Raw genomic sequence first — 23,523 nt, 5'->3', positions numbered from 1 at the left:
TCAAGATTTTCAGAAGTACACAAAAAACACAACGTAATAACTGAATTAACTATGTGGTGAGATTTGGCTGTTCAATTATATTTTAAAAACACACAAAATGAATATTACATTTTGCATAACTTGGTTTGGATTGGTTAAACAGAACCCTCTACATTCAACAAAACCAATCCAAAATGCAGAAATCATAAAGAAGTAGCACTGAATAAAGATTATACTGGTTTGAACAAACAGTTATGATTGGTCATTACGGTTACTTCAGTTTGACTCATTTCTATTTTCAGCAATGCTTTCATATGAGCTCAGATTTGGTCTACTCTACGAACCACTAAAAGAGAAAAGATGAAGAGCGGAGACGCTAAGGGAGGAAAAAGCCCTTAAGTGTGTTCAAGTGTGTGTAAGTCAAAAAGAGTGGCAGCACATTTTGGGGGAGCTATTTTTGGTCCTTGGGCTGGATGGAGCAGTGGGTGGTTGGCTGCAAAATAAAAATCCATTTAGAGCAAGAAATGTGTGCAAACCAAGGTGTAGTCACATGAGGTGAAGGCAGCGACTCCGACAGTCATACATCTTCCTGGTTCTATAACATTACTCCGTCACCAAATTTCATCACTGCTCCACCAAAATGTTCATGATAAATAGATGTAAAATGAAACGTCTGAAAAGCTGAAGCCATAACATTATCAATCCAAGAGAGATTAAAATGTTTGGCAAGTTTTAACTGGACTGTGTGTACGGAAATTTGTCCTTTGCATTTGACCCATCCTTCATTGCAGCTGGAGGGCAACCTGTCAGAAGCAGTGGACAGCCTCAGTACCATAGACTGTATACATGAATGGACATAGCTAACACACAAGCCGCCATGTTCCAAATAGGAAGTGATTATGGCAGCGCTTCTGGCTCCAAATCACTTAACACCGAAAAATTGTCACCCGTCTCTTTTTAACTGCTGCTGTCAGGCTCGACATTTTGGTATTAAATGTTCATATTAACCCGCTCTACATGATCCTGGCATTTTTATTTCCATATTTTGTCCATGAATTAGGATAAGAACATTAATATCAGGCGCTTTCTTTCCCTGAGGTTAGCAAAAGGTTTGATTGACAGTGTTGCTAAGTGTTCATTCCCTGTTAAACCAGCAGTGCGAGCGGGGATGGGTGTTACCTTCAGCAGCTTCATACTGGATTGGCTCTTTGGTTGCTATGACACTAGTAGTTGGAATACCAAATGTGGAACTTGACTCCAAATTTGCCCCTATAACTGCTTTCCTCGATGACCTTCATTTGACTGGAGCCGAATGCTATGGGTGACGTCACACTTACTTAGTACACTTCTTTATACAGTTTATGCTCAGTGCAGCGCCTGGGGACCTATTTCCAGATCTTGAACAGGGCTTGATCAAGAGGAGGATTTTACATACTGTGAATATTTTAGGTTGTAGGAGAAAACCAGAGGAAAACCACCCAGACACAGGGAGAAACATGCAAACTCCACAAAGAAACCAGGAGTTGAACCCAAGACTTTGATGTGACACTAGGTTGCTATGCCCACAAGTTGATGTGAAGGTTCTGTTTGTCAGTTACTGGTCAGTTTTTTGCTCTTGTTTTGGCATTTTTTGCTCTTGTTTTTGCTCTTGTTACAGCCTACGGTAGCCCTTGTGTACAGAAAATAAACAATCAGTGGCACATATCCTTACATCAGAACGCTCTATTGGTGTCAGAAGTGGGACAATAATACAATATTTTCAACTTAAAAACTGGCTACTTTGATTGGACAGATGCCTGATTCCAATGTAAATATATCTATGATGATAACAACAAAACCCTCTCCTCCGCAGAGTCAGATCATCCTTTGAAGCTCATCCTCCATTTTTCTGGTCTCATATTTTTTAACAAATGGCAGGAATCCACCCAGGCCTTTGTCTTTGGCAGTCTGCGCGGGTATTTGAGGAGAGTAAATTCCCCCGCTACATCAGATATCTCCCGACATGGCACGCAGGTTTCAACCATCTGTTTGTGGGCTAAAGATGGACTTCTGATGCAGCCCACCAGGTGCAGTGTGGGCCGTGTGCAAATTTACAAGAGCACAATGCATACTGCCATAGGAGCATGTATATAAACTAATGTGTGTATAATGACGCCAACTACACAAGCTAGTCATGGTCTAAGTCAAATGGTGCGATTAACTCCATAATATGAATAGTCATTTTTCACTATTAAAGGTCCCATATTACACCAAAATTGACTCTTGTTTAGATTTTAGCCATGTTAGAATGTTGTTACCTCAAACAAAAACATACTTGGAGTTGTGTTTTGTTATATTTACACAAGTATGAGTAATCTTTTATTATTAGTCTATCTACATCTTCAAAGCTCATCTTCAAAATGCTTTGTTTCACCTCGTGATGTCATGAAGTGGTAGGTTTCAATTATCAGCTCTTTTTATCTTTGGTTCAGTAGAGTTTGATTATGAAATGATTCTAGTGAAGGTGTATGGAGTTTAAGACACAGTGGAGCGTTTTCCAGTCAAGAGAAGAAGTCAGGCTAAATATTCAGCATCTGTGTGTTAAACATATTTGAATGACACAAAATACAACTCCAGATATGTTTTGGAAGGGGAAACAACATTACAGCTTAGTGTTAAAGGGCCCATATTACACCATTTTCTGATCCGTGACACTGATACAACTTTCATTTGTGTGGGATATTTTGGGCTCAAATTCAAATGTTTTCAGTATAGATTTATTATTTAGTTATTTTTACCATAAGCAAAGTAAAACGAATGAATCAAATTGAAATCTTTAGTGCGAAAATTAATGGTTCGACAAACTCAACCACAAAAACGACCACAATATCAATTCAAATTAAAGACTGTCGATTCTCTCTTAATGAGTGTGCTACAGCTTGGATTAAAGTGAGTGAGGGGGTAGGGACTAGAGTTGATCCAGCCTTTAGAGTTATTTTTAAATCTTACAGAAAAAAAAGTATATTCTGCACCCTTCTCTTAATTTTATGATGATTATTTATGTTTTGATCTTTCTTATTCCGTAAAGCGTTTTGAATTACATTTTACGACTTGTGATATACAAATTGTTGCTATTGTCCTGCCTAATGTCTTAATAGTTTGCGGAGTATTAAAAATTAATTTAAGTTTTATAAAAAGAACATTACGCTACTAATCTGCTTATAGACAATACTCCCAAAAACTATTATTACTACTGTTTGGCTTGTTGAATAAAATCTACCCATGGGTCTAACAGCAGTCAGTCGGTACACTTCTCCTCCACTTATAAACCTAATGCTTTTTGATGATGCTGGATAAGAGCTGGGGGTAAAGTGATCTACCGCTGGCAGTTGTGTGGCTCATATTTCTACTGCAATCTTGTCACGTGTACAGAAAGATACAACACACTTTAAAAGGGCCCATATTACATTATTTTATGTTGTTTCCTCATCAAAAACATACCTGGAGTTGTGTTTTGTTTCATTCACATATGTTTAACGCACAAAACCTGCTTATTTAGGCTGAGTTCTTCTCTCAAACAGAAAATACTCCTTGTTCCACCTTGTGATGTCATGTGGTAGTACAGGAAGCGCTCTACTGTGCACATACACCTTCACTAGATTCATGTGGACAATTCTAGCCCCAGGATTGCCAATTTCTACTAAACAAAAGGTAAAAGGGAGCTGTTAACATGAAAACTACTGCTTCATGACATCGCAAGGTGGAACAGAGCATTTTGAGCTTTGGAGATGTAGACAGACTAATAATAAAGGATTACTCAAACATGTGTGGATGAAACAGCGCACAACTCCAGTGTTTTTGATTAGGTAACAACTTTTCAACATGGCTAAAAGCTCACAGGGGGCAATTTTGCGTAATATACCTTACATGAGATGACACAGAGACACAGCAAATACATACAATAAACCCTCATAGTAAATACTGAATAAGGCAATGAATGAAAACAAAGTGCCCCTCTCCCCTCAATTTTTGGGATGGCTTTGTGAGACATGCTTAGAATACACCATAAAATACACCATAAAATACTTACTGGAAAGTAGAGCAGCAGAGCCCCACATAAGATGGCCTCCAGCAGAATCAGTCCAGACGTGCGGATGCTCTGTGTGAAAGGGAACTTCAGTCAATCCATAGTAAAAAAAAAAAAAAAGTCTTCAATCTATTTTCTTTTACTCCCATGATAAATGTGAATTTGTTTGAACGTGTTTGCAGGCAACTTACTGAATTACAATCTACCACTTGGTTGGGAGCAAACACAGCATCGTTAAACTGGTATTTCTCTGTTATTGCCTGAAGTGAGTGATGGCACCGTGTTTCTGGGGTTCATTTAATTACCGTGTTATATTCCACAAGAAAATGTTGGGTCTTTTATGTAAATTCATAAGTCTTCTGGGACATTCCTTGTGAACTGAAAAATGTGGGAGAGACCAAGGCAATGTGAAAGACTATAAATAGAAAACAGGAAAATTCAAGCCAGTTTTGCCCAAGGATTGTGGGTAATTATCGGACAGTGATTCTCAAGAGCTCACACAAAGATTAGCTCTCTCTGTCTCTCGGTCTGTTTCTCTCTCTCTCTCTCTCTCTCTCTCTCCCCCTGTCTGTCTCCCTCTCTGTCTGTCCCTGTCTCTCCGGCTTGCTCTCTGTGTCTCGCTCTCTGTGTCTCGCTCTCTGTCTCTCTTTCTCTGTCTCTCTTTCTCTGTCTCTCTTTCTCTGTCTCTCTTTCTCTGTCTCTCTCTCTGTCTCTCTCTCTCTGTCTCTCTCTCTCTGTCTCTCTCTCTCTGTCTCTCTCTCTCTCTGTCTCTCTCTCTCTCTGTCTCTCTCTTTGTTTCTCTGTCTCTCCGTCTGTCTCTCTCTCTCTCTGTCTCTCTCTGTCTGTCTCTCTGTCTCTCTCTCTCTCTCTGTCTGTCTCTCTCTCTCTTTGTTTCTCTTTGTCTCTCTGTCTATCTCTGTCTCTTTCTCTCTCTCTGTGTCTCTCTCTCTCTCTCTGTCTCTTAAACCTCAAACCTCTTCCGTCTGTAGAATAACTGAAGTGTTATGTGTTATTTTTGTGTTATTCATGAATCACTGTAACATGATTCATGATTATGCAAACTGACAGAAGAAAATAAACTAACCAGCTAATTTTGATTCTTGTCAAATATTATTCCAGAGATGCTGTCCAATCCTATTTTGACAAAATTTTGTGATGCCCACAAAAATGAACTCTGATTTTTTTGAATATGGGGGAAGAGAATTGTCACATAAAAGACCGCCAAAAAACTGTTACACACATCAAATAATGACATAATTGTAAATAATGCACACAATTAGCACTATACTAAATGCATGAGGAGCTACATTCAAAATAACCATAAAACTCTTTTGCTGTCTAAGATAGAAGACAGTTATAATTAGGTTTAACTGCATTTGACCAGCCTACATTAGGCTCAGGTTAAAACATTCACCTTATTCCTGCGGAGGTGATACAGGGCCACCATGCAGGCCAGATCCAGCAGCATGCAGAGCCCCTGCAGAGTGGCCACAGAGAGCCTGAGCGCCCCATCCTCCTGCACCACACATGGTGTGTCGTCCTGACAGAAGGGGCACCCGTCCCGACATGGCAGGCACCTGGTGGAGCCTTCTGAGGGGTCATCTCTGTCTTTACCTACAGAAACACAGTAGACATTACATACATTAAGTTAGTTCAAGGGGACATATTATGTACAATAGACTTTAAAACTCACTGCTCTGTTCACGATTCAGACTCCAGGTCATACATGCATAAATGTTTAAAAATGTCACATAGCCAATTTTTTTTTTTTCCAACATCAGAAACACATAAATGAAAATCTGTTGTTTACCACAGTTCAGATCAATGCATGTTATGTAAGTTACGTTACATAACATGTCTACTTTAGGGGTTGATGCTCAAATGGCTGCTCTGAGTCAGTGGTTTGTGCAGATTTGCTTGTAATTAATTCAAATGTATTGGTGCACTCATGTCTCCTTTAAAGGCTCAGTTGATCAGCAAGACAACATCATCATCTCAATCACACTGAGCTGAAGAGATAATGACAAAGAAACCACCAGTTATTATGAAACAACAATGAACAAAAGGAAATGTGATAGAGCCTGATGTGAGCGCATGAGAACTCATGTGTGAATCAGTCAATTCACTCAATTACTGAAGTCCTATGAAGTTTAGTATCAGTGAAGAATTGGATTATTCATATTGAATTATGTCTTTAAACAATTGTTAGTGCAGTTAGTACTATTACTCCAACATAACGTATAGTGCTAAGGAAGTATTGTGTATTGTTATGCAGGGTAAAAATAATGAACTAAAGCCTATGCATAAGTATTTTTATAATCACACAACTCTCAGTGAAGGCTAATATGACGGGGGCTGCTTTCTAAACACCACTATAGTGGATTTATAATCCTGTTATTCTTTATTTTTAGAGAAATATTGTGAACAGCTTGTTGTGGATTCATGCTTGATAAGCTGTAACCCCGGCTAAATCCCAGGGCTCATACAATATGCACACACAGCACCAGCCACGTCACCACAGGGGCATTTTTACACTGACAAATACTAAAAGAAAAACTGTTATAGCAAAGAAGTCTGGTCTGAATTGTTATTTCAGCTTGTTGTCTCATTAATCTTCTTGATCTAATGATTAAAATCTACAGAGAGAATGTGTCAACTACTTAACTATGCTTTAGGAGAGCTTTTCAATTCTACATAAGTTGTCCATCCATCCATCCATTTTCTTCCGCTTATCCGGGGCCGGGTCGCGGGGGCAGCAGTCTAAGCAGGGACTCCCAGACTTCCCTCACCCCGGACACGTCCTCCAGCTCCTCCGGTGGGACCCCAAGGCGTTCCCAGGCCAGCCGAGAGACATAGTCCCTCCAGCGTGTCCTGGGTCTTCCCCGGGGCCTCCTCCCGGTGGGACATGCCCAGAACACCTCCCTAGGGAGGCGTCCAGGAGGCATCCTGAGCAGATGCCCGAGCCACCTCAGCTGGTTCCTCTCAACGTGTAGGAGCAGCGGCTCTACTCCGAGCTCCTCCCGTGTGACCGAGCTCCTCACCCTATCCCTAAGGGTGCGCCCGGCCACTCTGCGGAGGAAACCCATTTCGGCCGCTTGTATCCGCGATCTTGTCCTTTCGGTCATTACCCAAAGCTCATGACCATAGGTGAGGGTAGGAACGTAGATTGACCGGTAAATAGAGAGCTTCGCCTTCCGGCTCAGCTCCTTCTTTACCACAACGGACCGATACAGCGACCGCATCACTGCTGACGCTGCACCGATCCGCCTGTCAATCTCACGCTCCATCCTTCCCTCACTCGTGAACAAGACCCCGAGATACTTGAACTCCTCCACTTGGGGCAGAGACTCACCACCCACCCGGAGAGAGCAAACCACCTTTTTCCGGTCGAGAACCATGGCCTCGGATTTGGAGGAGCTGATTCTCATCCCAGCCGCTTCACACTCGGCTGCAAACCGCCCCAGTGCCTGCTGCAGGTCCTGGCTCGAAGAAGCCATCAGGACAACATCATCTGCAAACAGCAGAGATGAAATCCTGTGGTTCCCAAACCAGGCCCCCTCCGGCCCCTGGCTGCGCCTAGAAATTCTGTCCATAAATATAATGAACAGAACCGGTGACAAAGGGCAGCCCTGGCGGAGTCCAACATGCACTGGGAACAGGTCTGACTTACTGCCGGCAATGCGAACACAGCTCCTGCTCCGGTCATACAGGGACCGGACAGCCCTTAGCAAAGAGCCCCGGACCCCATACTCCCAGAGCACCCCCCAAAGGACACCACGAGGGACACGGTCGAATGCCTTCTCCAGATCCACAAAACACATGTGGACTGGTTGGGCATACTCCCATGAACCCTCGAGGACCCGATGGAGAGTATAGAGCTGGTCCAGTGTTCCACGACCAGGGCGAAAACCACACTGCTCCTCCTGAATCCGAGGTTCGACTATCGGTCGGATTCTCCTCTCCAGCACCCTGGAATAGACCTTACCGGGAAGGCTGAGGAGTGTGATTCCCCTGTAATTGGAACACACCCTCCGGTCCCCCTTCTTATACAGAGGGACCACCACCCCGGTCTGCCATTCCACAGGTACTGTCCCCGACCGCCACGCGATGTTGCAGAGACGTGTCAGCCAAGACAGTCCCACAACATCCAGAGACTTGAGGTACTCAGGACGGATCTCATCCACCCCCGGAGCCTTGCCACCGAGGAGCTTGCCAACCACCTCAGTGACTTCAGCCAGGGTGATGGACGAGTCCGCCCCTGGGTCCCCAGTTTCTGCTTCCTCCTCGGAAGACGTGACAGTGGGATTGAGGAGATCCTCAAAGTATTCCTTCCACCGCCCGACAACATCCCCAGTCGAGGTCAGCAGCTCTCCACCCGCACTGTAAACAGTGTTGGTGAAGCACTGCTTTCCCCTCCTGAGGCGTCGGACGGTTTGCCAGAATCTCTTTGAGGCCGTCCGATAGTCCTCCTCCATGGCCTCCCCGAACTCCTCCCAACCCCGAGTTTTTGCCTCTGTGACTGCCCGAGCCGCGGCACGCTTGGCCCGCCGGTACTCATCAGCTGCCTCAGGAGTCCCACGAGCCAACAAGGCTCGATAGGACTCCTTCTTCAGCTTGACAGCATCCCTTACTTCCGGTGTCCACCACCGGGTTCGGGGATTGCCGCCGCGACAAGCACCACAGACCTTACGACCACAGCTACGAGCAGCCGCATCAACAATAGAGGTGGAGAACATGGCCCACTCGGAGTCCATGTCTCCAACCTCCCCCGGGATCAGGGAGAAGCTCTCCCGGAGGTGGGAGTTGAAGACCCCCCTGACAGAGGGCTCCGCCAGACGTTCCCAGCAGACCCTCACAATACGCTTGGGCCTGCCAGGTCTGTCCGGCTTCCTCCTCCGCCAGCGGATCCAACTCACCACCAGGTGGTGATCAGTTGACAGCTCAGCCCCTCTCTTCACCCGAGTGTCCAAGACACGCGGTCGGAGGTCAGATGACACGACAACAAAGTCGATCATCGACCTCTGACCTAGAGTGTCCTGGTGCCATGTGCACCGATGGACACCCTTGTGCTCGAACATGGTGTTTGTTATGGACAAGCTGTGACTAGCACAGAAGTCCAATAACAAAACACCGCTCGGGTTCAGATCGGGGAGGCCGTTCCTCCCAATCACGCCCCTCCAAGTGTCACTGTCGTTACCCACATGGGCGTTGAAGTCCCCCAGGAGAACAACGGAGTCCCCGGTTGGTGCACTGTCTAGTACCCCTCCCAGGGACTCCAAGAAGGCCGGGTACTCTGCACTGCTGTTTGGCCCGTAGGCCGACACAACAGTGAGAGACCTGTCCCCGACCCGAAGGCGCAGGGACGCGACCCTCTCGTTCACCGGAGTGAACCCCAACACGCAGCGGCTGAGCTGTGGGGCAATGAGCAAGCCCACACCAGCTCGCCGCCGCTCCCCGCGGGCAACGCCAGAGAAATGGAGAGTCCAACCCCTCTCAAGAAGTTGGGTTCCAGAGCCCAAGCTGTGCGTGGAGGTGAGGCCGACTATATCTAGCCGGTAACGCTCAACCTCCCGCACAAGCTCAGGCTCCTTCCCCCCCAGCGAGGTGACATTCCATGTCCCCAGAGCTAGTCTCCATGTCCGGAGATCCGGTCGTCGAGGTCCCCGCCTTCGACTGCTACCCGGATCTCTCCGCACCCGCCCCTCATGGCTCCTCCCGCAGGTGGTGGGTCCACGGGAGGACGGCCCCACGTCGTTTCTTCGGGCTGGGCCCGACCGGGCCCCGTGGGGAAAGGCCCGGCCACCAGGCGCTCAATACAACATAAGTTGTATTACATTTTAATATTGAGTAATTGCAGTTCTACCCACAGAGAGGCAAAATCTTATGGGTTTATGCCTCTTTATAAATCACTATGTTTAATGGAGACGTATATTAGACCATAATTCAGCAAAAACACATCCCTCAATGCAGTAAAACTTTTGATTGTATTTTGATACCTTTAATTACTTCCTGAGGTTATTATTGATCATATAAATGAACTTGTGTGGTCAAGTCAATATAATTTTACATAAGAATTGATTAGCTGCAATAAACTGAAGCTTGTACCTAACTCCCTCCCACCGTATGACTGACTTTACAACGTGAGGTTTTACAGACCCAATCAATTTAAATAATGAATACCATTAAGTTCAATGCAAATATTCGGTGTGTAATGATAAACGCAAGTAGAGAGTGCAGCTGTGTTATTCAATTAAGTTGGTGGTAATATTTTTTTAATTATTTCAGCGTTTGCAACATCTGCAGAACACTGTATTATAAGGGTAGATTAATAAAAGTTTAGAAACTATCGGTAAACACGTTACATTGCTTTATTTTAAATAATACGAACAGTGAATTGAAGCCTGAGACAAAAATAGCAGATGCTGTTCGCACTTGTCTCCAGAGCGATAGAAGTGTCAGTGGTGTGAAATCAGTGTGAACAAACCTCTGACAGAGCAGCCCTTTGGCTTTGCACTCAACATGATACAACACAATGGAACCCAGTACATTTAAAACCACAACAGTGAAATCACATACAGTCCTTACATCCACATTCATGCAGTTACACTCGCTTAGTAAACCTTTGAGGACTTGTTTAAAATGTCCTCTTCACGCAACAAAATTTCCTGTTTATTGAAAAATGTGTTGTAGTTTATCAGTCCATATTTCAGTCTTCTCTCAAACAATAATGCTCCTGAAGTTGTTTACAATAAGCAGGACGCGCTTTAACACAGCTGCAGTACATCCAGAACGCTGCTGCTCAGGTCCTGACTAGAACCAGGAAGTATAAGCACATACGTCCTGTGCTCAGAGAATAGACTTTAAAGCAGCTCTGCTTGTGTAGGACTTCAGGGGCCGGCCTCCTGCTGATGTCCAGGGTCATGACAAAACATGAGGAATCAGCGTTTCCGTTTTATGCAACTAAAACCTGGAACAGTCTTCCTGAAGATGTGAGACAGGCCAATTTGACAATGTTTAAATCCAGGCTCAAAACCTTTCTTTTTAGCTGTGCATATGACTGAAAGGTTTTTTTATTCTGCACTCTTCTCTTTTAAGGTTCATTTTATTATGATTATTTATGTTTGATTTGTTGTTTTCCAATATATATCACAAATCAAATTATAATCACTTTTTCCCCCCAAAATCATACAGCCTTATTTGGAAGTGTGTGTGGTTTCACTGAGGCGGTGAATACTCTTTCAGTCACAGGTTGTTACTCAAACTATGGCTTTTCCAGGTTTATGAATACTGCTCCTCTTAAATGCTCCTATACAGTCTATATGGCCACGATGTCAGATTAATGTAGTAGAAAAGTCAATGGCACATTTTATGGATATTTGCGGCGTATTCCTGGAGTTCATTTGTTGTTGTTCCAGCTTCCTGCTCCCAGCCTGCACTCTTTGATATTTCTGCCCTCTTGGCCCGTTGTTATGGAAACGTCACTAAATTGTTTTCCTGAATTGTATTCACTGATGCCGACCACAGATTGACTACTTTCACTTCTGGCCTCAACGCGCTGCACTACAATAAAGCTGATTGTCTCATTCCCCCGGGCAGCCATATTGGAGCAGTCAGGGTTGTTGCGGTTTCCCGATGTCTTCTTCATGAGACAAGAGTTTTTTGCCTGAAGACACTGCAGGACCCTCAGTCAAGGTGACAAAATGCACCTGTCTGAATCCAACGCACACACAAGCAAAATGTAGTACACAATAAAACTGCGGCAGCTGCATTTGAGCCATAATCTGGGATCCAAAAAGTAAAATTTGCAACTTGTGTAGTAATGTGGAGGAAATAAATATATTTTGCAGGTTAAAATCATATAAATCCAGAGAAGTAATAGGAACAAGGTTCCCAATATGAGTCCATTGGAATAAAAATCTGCCAAAAAAAAACCCCAAACAACTACTAACTTACTCTAGATAAATATTTGAATCAAAATTCTGTATGATGAGACTGAAAATACTTGAAATACTTTTTTTACTTCCATTCAAAAATCAAGTAGCTTTTCTTAGTAAATCTCCAAAGCAGGCTTTTAAAATATTCAAACTATGTTGTCTGACAGCACAATCCGTTCTGTATTTTTGTACCTCATGAAGGGATTTGTAACCTACTTTTGTGTCCATTGAGAGCCACTCGACTGGGATGGTAGAACCCACTGCGACACTGGCACTTGTACTTGTCCAATACAAAGCCGTGGCCCTCGATGGGGGTGCACTGGGGAGAGAATAGAAATGTTAGAAACAAGGATATAAGTCCTGTCATAGACTTTACCATTTACTGTGGGAATATTCTGTGAGAATAGAGAAGGTGATAAGAGGAGGAAAAGAATTCAACACAGATGACAGAGGGAACATTTTGGATTACTGGAAAAGCTAAATATGGAACATTAAAATCTTACAGTATTTATATGACTTTCAGTTCTGGGCTGTGTGAAGTTCTCTTTCCTTGTTTGCAAAGATTGATATGAGTTGGATTTTCAAGTAGAGGTACAAAAGTGCAAACATGCAATATGTTTACATCAGGGATCGGCAACCCGCGGTTCTTTCATTCTTTAAACTGCGGCTCCGCGTGGCTTGGGAAAATAAATTATAAGTATTTAAATGAAGTGTAATTTATTTGTGTTAGTTCTTTTTTTATTGTAGTTCTAAATTGAAAGATCATTGTGATCTTGAAATATTAAAATAAAATAAAATTCGTCACTCAAAATAAGCTTCACACTCGCGGAGTTATGTTAAAAACATACACCGACGCCTCACAGACGACAGCTTACAGTCCTGCATAAAGATGAAAGTGTAGCCCCGATTTGCGGACGCTGAGAAGAGGTTCAGGAACAGAAGTCCCATTAATCAGGTAAAAGAAATATTTATGCAGATATATTGCAAATACTATAGTTGTTTATACAAAGCGTAAAAGTAAAACACTATATATACAGTGTTATCTTCATTTTAGATGTCAAAAGGCATTTGCGGCTCCCAGTGTTTTCTTTTCCATGGAAACCAGGTCCAAATGGCTCTGTGGGTGTTTAAGGTTGCTGACCCCTGGTTTAGGTATAACCTTTTGTAAAAGAGGAAGAAAAATATTATTTGATTATCCTGATGAGTCTGATTTGTTGGTTTTACAAGGCCGATCAACTGCAAATGCTTTATATTCCATGCTGTATACTGTGTGATGAAAAAAGCCAACGTAAAGAATATCTCCAAGGACCTTACCCAATCTATGCATTCATAAATAATGCATTGTAACTTGTGTATCCAAGAAAGCAGGTAAAATGCTACTTAAACAAACAAGCTGCTTTTATTGTTTGCTTCGAAACACTAATGATCCTATCTCCACCTTGTTATAGGCTCCACCACACAACATCTAGAGGCCACTTTACAACTGCGCAGAGCATCATGGGAAATCACAGGGCTTTGTCGGCCAACTCATAGGCTAATTAATGTCCAAATTAGGCATTAAGACTTGTTTGGTTAATCTAGGCATCCCGGCATTGATCACGGGGAGCTGCTTACATCTGTGGCCATACAAACACACACACAAGCACACAGAGAGATACAGGGGGAATAAAGCAGCAATGAATTTGACATGAATTCTCATAAATAGTGAATACATTGCATGCTTATACAGTGGAAACACTCGCTCCACTGGGACTGCTGCTGCGGCTCTGGAGGAGTTCACAGGAAGCGGGCCTTGGATATTTGCTGAAAATGAGTTTCTATTTGTGAGCAAGAATATCACTTTGTCAATTTTAGAAGCATTTGGATTCTCGACAATAACAGTAAACAGCGTTTTCCTTGGTATATTGTGCTTTTACCGCACATGCTTGCTGTGAGGTAAAAGCAAGTAAATCTACGTAGATACAACAAGAATTCTCAAAAAGACTCAAGAAACAAAACAGAAGAGAACAGAAATTTAGGGTTTTACAGCATAAACAACCAAATATAAGGTGGATAATACCTCAAAAATGAACTAAATGGGCTTAGTAGATCAACTTGTAATATTAATGGGTGCCTGTTATTAGTAGACAGTCTATTTTTATTGTTAACAGTGTAACTTGTATTTTCTATTTTGCTGATAACAATGCTAAAATAATAATCTGTCAATGCTAGTTAACCAGGTGATGTAGCTACCATAAAGAGCCCATTTAAGGGACAAGGAGTCCAGACAAGAAGACAGCAGACGGCACTAAAATCTTTGGTGTTAATGTAAATCCTCACGTCAACAGTCAGTCATGTGGATGGACAAACAGAAAAACAAGTCAAAAGAAACAGTAGCTGTAAGTGTGTTATTCTGGCAGCAGAGTGAGGACAGATGGAACACACAGTGAATCACATCTCCACAGCTCAACACTTATCGGACTAAAGCAGGCAAAGTGGAGAGTGACATCCAAATTGTGTTCAGCACACCAGTATTTTGTTCAATGAGCCAACTAGAAGCTACAAAAATATTACAATAGAAAGAATTACACCTGAATAGTTTTTTGAATGGTCTCGGGCAGAACTAGACCACATGGCGATATAATAAAACATTATTTTGTTGAAAGCGACATTCTCTATATCAACATTATTGAAATCAGAGTTTTACATTTTATTACAGTGACATCTTTCAAACTACGATCAAATCTTGTACATGTGAATGAGAGACTAGGAGATAGGAATGAGATTCATGAACAACCTCTTTGCGAGCCCTTGGCATTTTAATGTGGGAAATCTTCAATACTGTATAACCTTGAACAGTCAAAGGATATTATTTCTCTTCCTATTTGGCCACATCTCTCTGCACATAGCCAAAAATAATAACATGAGATAAAGAATATTTATAAGTATAGGTTTTATCTCCAACCCAACAAAGCTTATTACCGCAGTGTCTCGCAAAGTCAACATGGATTAGGATCTCCACAATTCACAAAATATCAACCAAATCAGTAAAGCCTTGTCCATCTAAAATAAATCTTCTGAAATACAAACAGAGGGTCAAGACAAATAAATGAGATGTAATTATGATAAGTAAACAGTTTGTGTTAGACCCCATGTCAGAGTGCAGAAGGGAGAGAGGATGGATGTCTAATGGTGGTGAAGAAGAGGAGAAGATGGTGTGGTTGAAGTGGCTGATGGTTTTGCTGCTGCAGTGGTTCTAAGGTCGGGTGATGCTCTCAGATCTCGGTTATCCTTTTGTTTGTTTCCCGTGAATGTTGGTTAATCTGCATGTCTGTTGTTGATCAATGTCTGTTTCACTGTTTGATTTTATTACTTTCTGCTGTTGTGATTTTGGGCTGTACAAAAATAAATTGAATTGAATTAATGGAGGATGGAGAGAGTACATTTTCATGCCTTCAGGAATAACTTATTGACAGAGAAAGATACAAAGCTTACAGGTGAGGTGACTGCATTGCTTCTAATCTAATCTATACAAACAACACAATCCTACTGCAAATTATAATAATAATAATAAATAAAAAAATTGAGTCACAAAGAGTTTGGTAAAATGTGTCCACTTAAAAGTTTGTGAAATCCCTCCTCTTATTGACTCTTGAGGGCCCATGAGCCCCATTATAGCTCAATCCTCTAAACTTCACAAACAAGAATTATAACGGCACAGTATAGCAGCATACGCACATTTACACATGCACACAAACACACACACACATACATACACACACTGTTACTGTGCTAGCACTGGTGGCAGCAAACAGTCATTAAGGTAACTTGTATCGGGGGACAGCGAGGTGGGTCTGAAGTATGAGTGCTATTTTAAACCAGTATGAGGCGGACAGCTTAGAGGTCTCATCATTTTATTTGTAATAAAACTGGAGCACTGTTTTTACTTAATGCATCCTAAATCTATGGGAAATGATTGAGTATGCATTCACTTGTTTTTATCTTGTTCTTGGAGAGAAAGTAAGGAAAGATTTATTTGCAACACCTGAATGTGCTTCCTAGTTAAATATAAAAGTACTTACATCGATCTAACCATGCAGGAAAAAACAACACCTGGAATAAACCAGCTCTAAAACAAAACTAAACTAAAATGGAAGATTATTAAGATGTAAACAGTACGATTATTTAGAATAAATTGAATGTGGGTCATATTGTGCAGTGTGTTACCTCAATCTGCACCCAGCACAAAGAAAACTGGCTCTGAAATTTGGTGCGACCAGGTCTGCATTTGATGGATCACTCTCATCAGATTGTTGGCCCAAAGTGAAAAGGGTCTTATATTTCTAAGCGCTTTGGATTCAGAGCTGTATTTTAATTCCACTTTTGATACACTGAACTGACAGGGTTCAAGGTTGTGCTGTCAATCACAGAAAGTACCAGGGAGTTTTTGGATGGGTGGCTAAGAGTGGACAAAATATTCACAAATTGTTACAGAAATGACTAACATGAGTGTAAGGCCTGGAGACATTAACACTCTGACACACTGCTGTAGTAAGTTTGAGTTTTTATCACCTCTGACAATGTAAGTCATAGATTTCAACAAGGCCAGAGCTGGAGGTATCCTTATGTAGTGCAATACTTTATCTGTTATGGTTAGGTGAGGTAACTGTGAGACTAAAGCACTAGAAGTAAAAGCCTTCAATATGATGCGTAAGAGTGCAACTATATAATGTTATGTTAGAAATCCTACAGCTTCTATCCAGCATACAATTGTCAATAAACAAACAACTGTACATCAGTGAATTTGATATTCTAAAACAACAACTGCGTACTGTATAAATATAAAGACTTCGGTCAAATGTAAACCCTTCGTTAATAGGTCATTATCGTGAATTGTCACAATGTATAATTTGGACCCAAAAAGCAGACAACAAGGAAAATATTGCAAAGAGTTCAGTTGTATTGTATTGTATTGTAAATGGGCTGAGGTGGGGGTGCAGGTAAGTAGTGGGGGAGCAGGTAAGTAGCAGGGGTACAGGTAAGTTGTGGGGGAGCAGGTAAGTAGTGAGGGTGCAGGTAGGGAGCAGGTAAGTAGCAGGGGTACAGGTAAGTAGTGGGGGAGAGCGGGTAAGGAGGCAGGCAGGCACAATTTGTACACAAAGTCAAAGTGCTTTATAGAATAAGAAAGACATTAAAATCACACAAATCAAAAACATAAATAATCACAAATAATCATCATAAAATAAAATAAAAAAACAGAAGAGCAGGTAAGTAGCAGTGGTGCTGGTAAGTAGCAAGGGTACAGGTAAGTAGTGGGGTGGCAGGTAAGGAGCAGGTAAGGAGCAGGGGTGCAGGTAGGCAGCTGACAGACAAACAGGTAGGTTTAAGTGAAAATCCAAAATACATTAAAAAAAAAAAAAAAAAACGAGGGAGAAAAAATAGGAGGCCATGCTGCTTAATGTGACAAAATGTGATAAGCACCTTAAGACTAAACAGAAATATCCTACTGTACTGTAACTGAGCATCTCGAATTGTTCTGTCAAAAATCCAATTACATTACCACCTCTGCAGCATTTCAACTTAATTATGGTGCAGACTGCAAATGCTCACATGACCTACATGTTACAGATATGAAATAAAGCATATGAAGACAAAAGAAATCTTTTGAATGGGGGTTTTAAAGGGCGAGAGGTTTTAAATGAAAACAAACCTCCACCAAGGCCCTATTTTTGCTCAAAACACACAAGCACAAGGACCTGACCAAATAATATGTTGGAGGCCACAGATCTTTAAAAAGACAAATTATGGACCACAGACATTTACAGACAATCATTCACTCACATCCACTTACACTGGTCAAATTAGATTAATCAAGGCTATTGTGTGGAAGGAAGTCATAAAGAACTCACAGAAAGGACAAGCAGACTCCATATTTTCAGTGGTAGAGCAGTGGTCAACTAAATCAACTGTTGGTCAAGTTGTTGGTCTATTAGAATCTTGCACTAAAAACATTATGGATGAAAAGTGAAAAGGTAGATTTAACTGTCCAGTCACTCCCAAGAGCTAGTTAACTGCATGCATTCTCCTTTCTGTTGTTACATACATTATTTTAATCTTAATGTAATTTAATCCTGTACTACTAAAAAAAGGTTTGTTTAAGAAGCCCATGGTCGATAAATTAAGCCTAGACAGTGATGGTAAGAATTGGTGGGCTATAGGTTATATGTTTCAGAGTCATTTGAGATAGATATTAGTGATACAACCATTGGCCATGATGTAGCCTGTAGGGGTAACACAGATCTTTCATCACATATTGTTTTAATGTATGTTTAATTAATCTATATATATTTAAAGGTGCACTTAATAACTTCTCTGGTGGGCGTCTCCATAAAGATGACATTTCTTTTTGCTTCAGTATGCAATTTACCTTATCTGTCTTGCATTTATTCAATTACAGGTGTTTTTACTATTTAATATTTCAAAAGCATGGATAATACTGTGAGAGGGGTCACCTCTCTACAGACCTGGCCTGTATCTTGCCTGATGGCCCTCCTCCACCCCCCTGCCTCCTCCTCGCCTGGCTGATTTTTCTTGTTTTGTCTGATTTTTCCTGTTGTTTGATTTTCCTGTTTGTTTTTGTGTGTAGGCAGCACGGTGGCTGAGTGGCAACACTCATGCCTCACAGCAAGAAGGTTCGGTTCGATTCCCGGGTCGCCCAGGCCTTTCTGTGTGGAGTTTTGCATGTTTCTCCCCGTGTCTGGATGGGTTTCCTCCGTGTTTTGGTTGATGGGGGAAACTGGAGTACCCGAACGCCCTTCGAGAAAACTGTTGTTATGATTTTGGGTGTTACAAAAATAAATGAATTGAATTGAATTGAATTGATGGTGTCACTTTCGGGTTTCCATAGAGACAGATATTTACTGCCATATTGTGGAACATTCTAGGCAGGTGGTGGACCCTCTACATTATTCACTGTATAGATACATTTGGGCTATACAATATGGAAGAACATGATTGAGTAAAGCATGCTACATATTCAGCATCTCTATAAAAAGGCTCCTCTTGTAATTCAGCCGGAGCTAATGGTGCGTGACATTGACATTCTGGCTATGTGCGTTTGGACTCCAGTACCTGGTTCTCACTGTGCAATTTGATAAAACAGAGAACACAACACCAAGATGGGAGCAGGCATGAGAGAAGCGTGCAGAAGAGGAGGAGAGCACTCTGTGTCCCTCTAGATCTATAAATACACTGGACGCATTACACCCTAAAAGCATCACAATCGTCCCAGGAGCGGCCCATGTGTATTTCACTGAGACCCTGGATGTCTGAGAGCAGAGGACCTTGGACTCCAGCCGAGCTGGCATTTCTCCATGGCTTTAAGACACACATTAAAGATGTTTATTGATTGTCACACCAGAGAGGCTAGAGACGAGTCTGGACTAGCTTATGTGTTTTTATTTTATCTGGATGGTGCTGCTAATTACTTGCCTGCCAGGCAAGACCACATGCTTTTATAATGCTTTAGAGACGTTTAGAACTGCTGTATCCTGCATACACAGTTTTTGATGGGCATGATTGACAGGAGGATTAACCAATCAGAGAAATGCATGGTTTGTTCGTGTGAAAACCAAAATGGTGGCTTACGAGTAATAAATAAATAAATAAATAACAGAGGACTGGGAAACAACAAAGATTTCTGCAGAATCAACAAGCAAAGCACAAAACTCTGAAGCATCTGAGCCACAAAAAACAGACTAAAAGAATGAGTCAAATCAGTCACTACTGATTGGATTGAAAATAGTTCACCTAAATCCACTGAATGACTTTATCTCCAAGGAGTAAAGGCGAGTGCTGTAACTTGATATAATAAATGTTATAATACTTAAATACTTACTCAAACTGGCATAAGCCCTGTGCAGTATTCGAAATTAAGATGGTGACCCAGATCCACAACAAAACATTACTGACCATTCCAACACACTCTTTCACACTAATGTTTGCATAATGAACACAATATCTGCAGTTGTAGCACGTTGGCCTGATCAATCATTTTTGCTGACTTTTTTTTTTTGTGGAAGAAAATCAAAGATTTCTACCCTTTGGGGATTGGTAATGCATACATGTGGGTGCTGGTAGTGTCTCAAATCAGATCCAGTAGCCACTGTGTAGCATATATAGTACTGAGTGAATGTTTTTGTTTTTGTGGACTGACCCATTCTTCTGTCACTTTTGCTTCTGTCTGCTCCTCCATCTCTCCTACAACGCAACAAAAAACATGCACTCAGCTTCAGAAAGTATAAGATCAAGAGGAAAGATGTGAAAGTAATGAAATATGCATCTAAGCTAAAGCTAAAACTGTTTATTACTTGTGCTGCGTTTTTTATCACTGAATTTATATTTTTACAAACAAAAAATGAAAACTCAAGAGATAGTACTTTTGCATCCTCTTTCTCCAATATCAGACAGCACAAATACACCTGGGACAAGAACAAAAGAGATGAGAACTGCTCCACCATCGTGGACATCTCTCCTTCGTCGTAACGGTCACATCTAGCAGAGCTTTTGATGCTCTTTCAGTGTTATTTCTTTATTTCCTCATTGTCTCTTGTTTCAAACTCTTATGCTAAGGTTTTACTTAAGTTTTCTTTCTCTTAACTTGGAAGTTGGGACCAGCTTCCCTTCTTTCATGTATACTTGAAATGTTACACCAGAGGAGTTACGCAGAATACAGATACAGAGAATGGTATGTTCTGATATCAACATTTAAAAGACATCCATCTAAGGCCTAAATATTCACAATGAATTGCCAATTCAATCAGGTCGACACAAAGAAATCAAATGTTTATTCAGTCAGGCCTCAAGTATTCCTCTCTTCAAACATTTATTCAACATCAATAAGAAAGACAAAGAACAGTTTCTCTGCAATAAATCTGTATGTTAGAAGATCAAGACAATATGTGTAAATGATAATAAATAAAAGCCTATAGTTTGTTATTCCTCACACTGAAATGGACACATTCCCAGCCTGTGGGAGGACTTCATTTACAAGAACATGCAGTAATGCATTAGGAGATTAAGCTGTCTAAAATGAACGCTAGCATAAATGAATGTAACGCTTGTCAATCTTAATGTTCAGAAGCCTGGTACAGGTGGACAGCATATTTACAACAAAAAAAAAAAATCAATATTTGAGTAAAACGTGTCCAACTGTCCTCCTCCACCTCACAGCGTAGGCTTCAGAAACATTTTTAAATTCACCATTGCAGCCCAATGACCTCATTGCATCATAGGGATTGTTTTTAGATTATGTTAGAAACACAGGCTATATATTATGAAACATCCCACATAAAGTCAAGTACAATTGTGTATTGTGTAAGTTAATAATTGTTTATTACAGGTAAAATTCACACACATTTGTAATGTCTACAGCGTTTTATACTACATAAATACTTCTACAAATAATTTGCCTATTGTACATTATGCACTTTCACTATGAAAAGATGAAAAACACCTTTGAATGCTTTTGAAATTAAATTCACTTTAGAACATAAGGAAGCGGGCTCTTACTTGGCCTTGTTTTAATACAGTTTTGAATGCACACTGCTCACGGTCTCTTTGATGATGAAAAGGCTAAAGGGACCTTAAACACACACGCGTGCAGCACAGCACCACTGTGCTAAGACTTTAAAAAAACTTCAGCTCCAAAATCCCCAGTCGACCCTCAAAAAGCCTCTGGCAGAACAGAACAGAGTCAGGATTGAGAGAAGTTTTTCTGTCTCCTCCAAAATATTTCTATACACTGTACTGATCTGATACATCACCAGCATGTCATAAATAGAGCTTACTACTACAACCAATAATGATCTAACAGGCTTTAAAAAATATAAATGTACATATATGCTTAGACTAGTTAACAATGTATCCACACCTTTCAGCAGCAGAACTAACAGCCACCTCTTTGGCAGCCTGTATAGAAAGATGTTTTCCCTGAATGCTTCTCTGAGAAACCTGTGGTGCCAAATTAAATCCAACTATTTACTACACTCATCAGTCTGCATAATTCTGATGAATAATACTTAACCAAAGACAAAAGCATTCATAGATTTGCCTCAATACAAAACAAATACTCAAACCAGTGGAACGTTTGGAACAGTTTGAGAGACACAATCACAGATAACTGATCCCTGTGTAATATGTAGCCTGAAGCGGAGTGGCCCAGTACAGACAGAAGGAGTTATGAGTGTCCCTGTGGCCTCCTCCTCCTCCTCACCACATGACCACACACCAATAAATTGTCTCATCAGGGAACACGGACGCAGCTCTGAGTCAGGCCAGAGTGGACTTACAAGAGCCTCGCTGGAGATGAAAAAGGATTGATTGCCAATGATACAGTGGACCGCACGAGAGAAGTGACAGAGGAAGAGTGTGTGAGTGAGAAGGGAAGTGAAGGGGGGTTTAACCATCCAGACAATTTATGCTCATTAGTGCAGCTTAGCCTTTGAAGCTATACAATTCTGACACAGGAATCAGCCCCAAGAAAACATACATACTGAAAATGTCATGTTTACTTACATTAAAAAGCATAACTCTACTTATCTATCCACTAATGAATTCATGTTACAATTTTTCCAAACCAAAGAGTGCTGAAATAAATATTAACCACAACTGCACATCCCAATTGCAAAAATATTGTATTTTATGAATAATGACACATCCTACCATCCTCCACTGCTCCTCTCTATCAAACACCGCTCATTAAAAGGGATAGAAAAACAAAACAAAAAAAAATCAAGGTTTCCTAAAGTTATGGTAATAATATTGGAAAAAAATACATAAAAATAGTCTTCAAAAACAGCTAATCCAGTGAGACTTGTTGTTTAATCCATGCTTGTATACCAAATAAATATATTACTTAGGGAGTAAATTGCAGACCAAAAATGAAAGAACTGTAAAAGGAAAAGTGTTTGATATTTACCCTAACCCTTCAACTGCAATAGTGCAAAAATGATTATCTGGGGTCCAGAAAAAACACCATGTGACAGTGAGACAGGGGGCTTTAAAACTCTGAATAGGAGGGAGGATGCTGAAAGAGTGCATGTGTGAGGATGGAGAGCTGAGATACAGTTTTGTTGCTTGGGATCCAGAACACACACTTCTCCAGTAATTTACAAAAATGTGAGTCGGGTCACCAGTGAATCTCAGAGATTTCATATGGGCATGATTGACATGTGGATTAGCCAATTGGGGACACGAATGGTCCCTCCACGTTCGAAAATATAAAGGAAAAAATCACAGGGGACTGAAGAACACTGCAGATTTCTGTAGAATTAATGAGCAGGTAAAATGTAAGTAGCTATAGGTTTTTAGCTGAGCGATGAATCAAAAATACTTGTTTTTTTTTTTCTTTTTTTATATTTTGCTTTTATAGTCTTGCTATCTTGTGAGAAAAGACATTTGTCATGTGTTTTAGAGTCTGTATAGTCCAATAAAAATACAATTATGTTTATTTTAATAGCCGACTAGTCACGATTATTCAGATTAATCGTTGAAGTCCTATTATCC

The 23,523-nt window shown here is 41.1% G+C and overlaps 1 protein-coding gene across 2 annotated transcripts in view; it reads right to left on the bottom strand.

Moving 5' to 3' along the window:
• The window catches only part of LOC117385002 (probable G-protein coupled receptor 158), a 46,076-nt gene that overhangs the window by 16,887 nt on the left and 5,666 nt on the right, over window positions 1-23,523 (bottom strand). The window contains exons 3-5 of one of the 2 annotated variants that reach the window (XM_033982214.2): window positions 12,196-12,298; window positions 5,460-5,659; window positions 4,049-4,117 (exon numbers count right to left, since the gene is read on the bottom strand). In XM_033982214.2, the coding sequence (XP_033838105.1) occupies window positions 4,049-4,117; window positions 5,460-5,659; window positions 12,196-12,298 (372 nt within the window). The remainder of the gene's footprint in view (window positions 1-4,048; window positions 4,118-5,459; window positions 5,660-12,195; window positions 12,299-23,523) is intronic. The other variant, XM_055228583.1, reaches the window with a different exon arrangement.

Source organism: Periophthalmus magnuspinnatus, chromosome 17 (assembly GCF_009829125.3).
Source record: "Periophthalmus magnuspinnatus isolate fPerMag1 chromosome 17, fPerMag1.2.pri, whole genome shotgun sequence".
Taxonomy (NCBI): domain Eukaryota; kingdom Metazoa; phylum Chordata; class Actinopteri; order Gobiiformes; family Gobiidae; genus Periophthalmus; species Periophthalmus magnuspinnatus.
Note: the sequence above shows the minus strand (reverse complement) of the source record. Positions and strands in the feature narration are given on the sequence as shown.